Source organism: Microtus ochrogaster, chromosome 16, assembly GCF_000317375.1.
Source record: "Microtus ochrogaster isolate Prairie Vole_2 chromosome 16, MicOch1.0, whole genome shotgun sequence".
Lineage (NCBI taxonomy): Eukaryota > Metazoa > Chordata > Mammalia > Rodentia > Cricetidae > Microtus > Microtus ochrogaster.
The window spans coordinates 9171428-9179020 of NC_022018.1; the positions used below are offsets into that span (position 1 = coordinate 9171428).

Genomic DNA, 7593 nt, shown 5'->3' on the forward strand with positions numbered 1-7593 from the left:
CAGTGGCATTTCTGTGGACTTTCTGCCCCATTTTGCTTTGGGTATTTTTTTTTTTTGTCTTATTGGTCTTATGCATGTAGATTTTGGTTTCTGTTTCTGTGGTTTTGTGTTGTGGATGTGTTTGTTTGTTTCTTTTTGAGAGAGAAAGAAAAGCCGTGGAGCTAGGAGAGCTGTGGGGAAGAGAATAGAGGGATCAGAATGTACTGTATTTAAAATTTGTCTTCAACTAAAAATAAAACCACTTCCAACTAACAGGAGGGGAAACTGCTTCAAATGTAAAGGAAAAACTAGTGTATCTATAGCCTCCAAGTAGGCCAAAGCCATGAAATGAGAGAACACATTTCCAGCTGATACTGGATGATACTGGAGGATGCTGCTCGGCTTCTAATGAAGATTTCCTTACTTCTTTGCTTCTGCACTCACCTGGCAGCCAGGTACCTGTTTCTCATCATGCTTTCCCCTATTCATTCCCAGCAATTAATCTTGCCTTTCTCCTGGACTGTATATTACAAAATGCCTTGTGTATGCAATCCTACCAGCATTATAGAACTGGTTAGCAAACTCAAGAAAGTATCCCTAACAGAAAATACAAAGTTGCTGCTCGTGGTGGCTCACACCTATAATCCCAGCAATCAGAAACTTGGGACCAGGGCTACCTAGTAGAGTTCCAGGCCAACCTGGGCTACAGAATGAAACCCTACCTCAAAGAAACAAAAATATTTAAAATAAAAAGAACTCAAAGTCCACATTAACAGATTTCAGAACAAACTTTCTTCTCTCAAGAATCAACTTTAGTGATAGGTATACCAGAGGAAAGATACAACCTATAAACTCCTATGCTAAGTTAGCTGCCAGTAATTGTACCTTTTAGATGGGTTCTCTTTAGCTTGTATTATACAAACAAGAATTCCTCTGTCCATTCTCCTGACTATAACTGATTTTTTTAGATTACCCATTTATTTTTTTCTAATGCACTATAATAAATGTATATACTAGCATGCACGGTATGGAGCCTAGCTCACAAAGTCAACTATAAATAAACGGCAAACATTATTACCTACCAGCAATTTCAGACCTGTAAGCATACACCTGAGATCACAACAGGACGCATGCATGCGTGCATGCATAAACCTTCCCAAGAGTCCAGTCATCACCGAGGTTCATAACTTTACATTCTTTACACCTGTCTCTTGTCATACCACCTTAAAGGCAACTGATCTCACCTAACACTCAACTCCAAAGGACATTCTTTTAGGCAGCCTATTCAGATCATCCTCACAGAACCCCATCCCCACTCCCAGCACTCTAAATAAATAAATGTAAAATTATAACAAAAGGTTAAGTTTCTATCCCTTGTAATCTGGAGTAAAATAGCCAGGGTGGGGCAATATTCCTTTCTTCTCCCATGATAAAGATGGGGGAGGCAGGACAGAAAGCAGAGTGTCCTACAGAAGGCAGCTCTTCACCATGAAAGACCAACTATGCCTGAAAGGCCAGGAACTTCACAAACTTTGAAACCCTCCTTTCCTCCTCTTGCACACTGTCAGCTACTGGAGGTGGATCTACCCTGGCAAAAGAAATAAGCTTAGCGGTGTTCAGAAAGGATAAGGCAAGAAAAGTGGGGCACATCCATTGCCCCTGAAGTTCTGGACCAAGAATGGAGTTTAAAGAAAGTCTTCAGAGTGAATTCCGTGCAGGTGGTCTATGACTGGCTCTGTGAAAGCACTGCCTTGCAGATCTGAACGAACAACGCAGAGGGAGACGGAGAAAGCTACTTACACTGTTCTCAATGACTCTGCAAGGTGCATTTCAGTAAAAAGACAGAGAAAGCTATAGGGCAACATTCCAGATTTAGTGTGCCAAAGAGGAGAAACACAATGACTAACAACTACCGGTGACACTCTATAGGTGACAGAGAAAACGTCTCTCTGAAGAACACAGCCCCAGTCTCAGAACTGCAAAAAGCCATGGGCTCTACAGCAGCAGTTTACAGCAGAGTTCATTCAGAATGCTGTTAGGACAGAGAGAGAGGAAGAGCACCCTCATCTACCTGCTATGGCCCCAGAATGTGACGGAACACACGAGGTTAAGGCTCAGCTCACTGCTCATGAGACCCTTCTAGTCTTCTCTATCAACCCCAAGGCAGCTAAAAAGGAGCGGGGGAGGGGGCAGAGAGTAAAGGAAAGGAAACCTGGGAGAAATCCTCAAGTCAGAATTCTTAAAGAATTTCTCTTTGAAATATTGCTGGGTCTTGTTCCTATATACTGGATGCATGAACAGCCAATAACCTAATCATGTATACAGTACAATCCAAACACAAAACAAAACTTTAGCAATGTGCCTCTGAGGCCTCCATTTGTTGATGTAAAATACCTAGACCATGATGTGCAAGTATGTACCAGGGCAATGACTTTCTTGACTGAAGTCACAGTTCTTAGCAAAAGAGCTGCAGCTGATAAGCCAGCTTACAAAATAGTATAGCCAAGAATAGAAATAGTGGTCAAAGCTTGACTCCAGAAATCTCTGGCAAACTGAAAAAGTGGATTCAAAACTGCCAGCACTTCCCTTAGTGAGCAGAGTCTGTGTGCCATCCAGGACTCAACACACAAGTGACACAAAGCTGCACTTACCTGCACTATGTCCCAGTTCATCTCCACCTCCTCTTTAATGCTGCTGGCACCGTCGGGAAACTTGACAGGCTTCCCCTGAGGACAGGCCTCAGTCTTCATCCTCTTCAGAGGGGACTGACCAAATGTGAAGTCGTCTTCACTTTCTTCCTTCTTGCAGACATCTTCCCAAGTGGTGCTTGTTGATGGTATCTCCATATTGCTAGTTCCACCTTCTAAGGGGCTGGCTTGGCTGGTTTCTTCATCAACTTTCAACTTTCTTTTGGCCCTCTGTACTGAGTTTTTTTGTTTTTTTGCTGCAGTTTTCAGAGTCTTTGTCGTATGTAATTTGTGATTTTTCTCTTCCAAACTGGCATCAGCAATAGCTACAGGGCTATTCTATGAAATCACAAAAAGAACACATGAGAATTATAAGATTAGAAAACAACTACCCTGGAATATTTTCAGAAGTGAAAGGGAACAAAGTATCAATACACATAATAACAACTTAAATGAATCTCAAGGGAACTACGTGGAGTTGTGAAAAACCCCATCCCAAAGTTGCATACAATATGAGAACATTTATAGAAATCTCCTAAGCAGAGCCGCGCTCACCAGAAGCAGAAATAGGTGGGTGAAAGGAGAGCAGCCATGTGGATGAGAAAGGGTAATGTGAAGCCTAGGGTGGAAACACATGAAGAAGCAGGAGGATCTGAGTTCAAGGCCGGCCTGGACTATAGAACAAGGTCCAGGACAGCCAGGGCTACACAGAGAACCCTGTCTCAGGGAGAAAAAAAAGAAAAGAAAGGGCAACATCAGGGATCTGTTCAATGGTTACACAAACCTACACATGTAATAAACTGTATGGTGCTAAATACAAATACCCACACAAAAATAAACACATGGAAAACCAGAGAATTCTAAATAAAGAGGTTTTTAACAATTATATTTTACAATGCTAAAATAAGACACTAAAATTTTACCATTGGGGAAAACTAGATAAAGGGTATATGGAATCCCTCCCTGTTGTTTCTTATATTACAAATAAAGTTTAATTTCACAAAGCGAGTAAATGATAGGTTTATATGTACCCTACTTCAGCCTCCAAGAAGGAAAGTGCTGCCCATAAGAGTTTCAAATGCATTTGATGATTTTTTCTAAGTGTTAACTATTAAACCAGCACTCCATATATACACAACACTCTTGCAAGCATGGTTGATATAAAAGTACCCCTACGAGGTACATCAGCTTTTAAACTGCTGACTTGGAAACCCAGTTGCATCACTTAAAGTCTGTGTTCTAGGAGTATGTAACTAAATATCTCTTGCCGCACATTTATCTATAAAATCAGGATGGTAACTGCAGCCATTCCCAATGGTTGTAAGGACGAGATCTTTGGAGTAAAATGTCGAGCATGCTGCGTGGGTGGTAATACACACAGATATTTGCTGACATTACCATCCAAACCAGCACTTCCACACCTAGCACACATCCTGGGAGAGGAGAGTGGAAGTGGCTGAAGAAACGGTTGTTGGAATGGTAAGTGTTCCTGAGACTGTGACAGGGATACCATGGCCCTGAAGAGTGTGTCATTTACATGTTCTGCCCTACACTGTGTAAGGAGGAAGAACAGCTCCTCCCTATCTGGAAAATACAGTGGCCTTCCCCACATCTAGCAACGCCACCTACCAACTCCTCCTTAACAGCCAGGTCTTTTGATACAGCATCCATCTGTGGGGTGTTCTTCTTCACCCGCCGCCCCTGCTTTTGTTTGGACTCCTTGGAAGTAGGCTGCTTACGGTTTCTGGGGACTTTCTTCTGAGGTTCCCAAATACTATCTTCCTGATCATCTTCTTCAGAGCCTGATGACCTAGAAGTAAATTGACAGGAGAACTTCCAGGAAAAATGAAACAAACCAAATGACAAAGGTCAAGAGAGGCATATGTTTCTTAAATGATAATAGGAAGTGTGTGATAGAAAATGGATTGATATAGGCATAGGCTGTGCACAATTATTGCTAAGGAGTGAACAGTGATCAGAGACCCATGTAGACACGCCCTCTCCCCACCACATACCATCACAAGTCTCTTCCCCCACCTGATGAGCACACACATACCACCATGACACAGAAAATCAACCATTACCTTAAGGCACTTACTGGGTCATGTCGCACAACTGTCAATGTGAGCCTTTCAATCCTAACAGTAAAAAGCACTTAGGTTCCTAAATGCCAGTCAAATCCATTTAAAATATACTAAGTTATTCAAACCAATGAAAGGACTAAGAAATAGCTTCTAAAATACCTGAAACTGCATAAAAGCCATCACCAAGACACTTCAACTCCCTATTTTATTGACTCTTTTTCCCTTCACAGAATAGATCTGTTCCCTGAAGAGACTGGGTCAGGTGCAGCCACACTGCTTTTCTAACAAGAAGCAAACACACATCAGGAGCAGAGAAAGCACAGCCCTCCACCCATCTGCTTCACTCAATTCCTCCCCTAAACAGGTAAATATAAGTGGGAAAAATGGCCTGAGAGTAATCAATGAGGCTGTCTGAGTTCCTGAAGGGTTCTCAGTTCTGCCTAGAAGCAAGAACCTCACTAAATGAATCCTCAGCTAAGTTATGTTCCAAGAAAACATAATGATGGCAGGCCAAACCACTGACATCATCAGAGTTCTTTTCAGAGGTCAGTAAGCAGCCTGAGACTAAACAAAACAAAAAACACTAAAAAAGTAGAGTCAAAAGTAACTGTCATTTGAAAACCTGTGTTCTGCCAGATAGTCCTCTGAGTACTTGGGAGTGAGAGGCAGGAGGGTCACAAGTTCTGACCATGTCTACCCATGCCCTACTCTCCTTCACACACATATACACACAGGGGCAATGGGAAGGGGAGAGAGGGGCAAGAGAAAATAGGAGGAAGAAGGAGAACAGGGGGAAGGGCAAAAGGAAAAGGTAAGGGGAAGACAAAGGAGAGCCTCCTCCTACTATAAACCAAACAGAACATCTTCTACCCTCCTCCTGCCTAATAGCCTATCACACAGAACGCTAACTAACCCTACTTCACAAGGGTAGGTTGCTAAAAGTATAGGGAAGAAAACACAAACGTCAAAATCACTGGTTACAAAGGAAGTGGCTCAAGGCAGCTAGTCGATGCTCATTCCCATGCCATGTGAGTTGTCAGCCGGACCCGGCCCTCATCCTGTACAGCACACCTTTCATATGCTTCTCCTTAGACCTCTTGACCCTCCTCCTCCCCTCAACCTCAGAATGCTCAACTCTCCAGAGTCTAACCTCAGTCCTCTCTCTCAGTTGATGTCTTACCTATGAGTCAATAAAGGAATCTCAATTTTACATCTCCAAACTGACATTTCCCTTTGCAGATCCACATTTAGCTAGATGTCAAGCAATCACCACCAACTTGCCAAGCCTAAATAAAACTCTTGGATTTAACACTCTTACCTACTCCTCTAGTCTTCTCAAGAAGCCCATAAACACCAACACGCCCTTTCTAGTCTACCTTCAGAAATGTGCCCCAAATCAGACTATTTCTTACCATTCTCCCTCTATACCTGTTTCCTTGCTTCACCCTCATACTTCCATTCTTGTCCCCTTATAGTCTGTGAAACCAAGAAACCATGATGATAGTTTATAGACATAAGCCAGACCAGGTCAGATCGCTGCCCACAGTCCTCCACTGGCTTCTAATAAAGTCCTAGCATCTCCTAATAGACTCTTGGAGCCTAGCAATTCCAGTCTCGTTGCCTAGCACTCTCTGACACGATGGTTCTAAGCTGGCCGCACTGTTCTTGCTATTCCCTATACATCAACTCATTGCTGTCTCAAGGTCTTTGTATTTGGGGCCTTCGCTATTTGTAACAGAATCTAAATCTTTGCCCCGAGGTGAACTCCTGTGTTTGTAAGCTTCGGGGCACTATACTGACATAACTTAATAAATGGCTGATTTATCTCAGTCTTGGAGGTTTTATTCCAAAATCAGGTGGCCCAATTGCTTGGGCCTCTGAAGAAGCAGCAATTAGCAAAAGCAGGAACATGTGCTGAAACACATGCACATCTTGAGATAAAAACAAAAAGAAGAAAGGCCAGATGTTACAATTCTCTTGGAGGGCTTGCCTCCAGTGGCCTAAGAGCCTCAGACTAGCCTCCCCCTCTTACAGGTCTAACCACTTCCAAATACCACTACCCTGGTAGTGACCTTTGTGGGACATTTATCCAAATCACAGCACCTACTAAATTAAATATGGATCTCTAGGCATATCCTCCAAAAAACACCGTTACTGCTCTATCCAAAAATGCCCCTCTAATACAAACACACAGCATGCTCCCTAACACCGAACTGCTTTAATTTTACCTTATAATCCTATTGTGACCTAACATTAATCACTTATTTCTTTACAAATGTCAAAAGTATATGTTATATGGTACTCTATAGCAAAGACTCTTAAACTGAGGGTGATTTGGAGCCCCTGGGACATTTGGCATTATCTAAAGACATTTTTGATTATCACGTGTACTTGGTAGAGGTCACAGATACCACTAAGCATCCTACAAAGCATCAGATAGCACCCCCAACAAAAGGTGACCCCATACACAGTGGCAATACTGCATAAATTACACGTGCTATTTTAAAGCAATGTAAAAAACAGCAAGTCCTCCTTCAGCCTGGTTCCAGGGTAAATATTATATAATGTGTTCAGTTAGCTATTTTCTCTCCTGGATCACAGCATGAATTCAACAAAGAGCTATTATATGGATAAAGGACAAAAGACTGAAGTTTCTAAGTGACAGAATATATTACTCCTTAAAATAGTCACCATTCCCGCAACAACATCTCACTAATGTGCTTACAACTCAGAGAAGAAAGACAATTCATTTTTGGGTTCCACATTCTGGGCCTGTATTTTTGCTCTTCTCGGCAATGAAGACATCTGGAAGAAACAGAACATGAAGTCAGCATGACATGAAG

The 7593-nt window shown here is 42.2% G+C and overlaps 1 protein-coding gene across 1 annotated transcript in view; it reads right to left on the reverse strand.

Moving 5' to 3' along the window:
• Srbd1 (S1 RNA binding domain 1) overlaps nt 1-7593 on the reverse strand; it is a 184343-nt gene that overhangs the window by 169404 nt on the left and 7346 nt on the right. Inside the window, exons 2-4 of the mRNA XM_013348969.1 lie at nt 7476-7555; nt 4296-4476; nt 2631-3005 (exon numbers count right to left, since the gene is read on the reverse strand). Coding sequence (XP_013204423.1) covers nt 2631-3005; nt 4296-4476; nt 7476-7555 — 636 coding nt within the window. The remainder of the gene's footprint in view (nt 1-2630; nt 3006-4295; nt 4477-7475; nt 7556-7593) is intronic.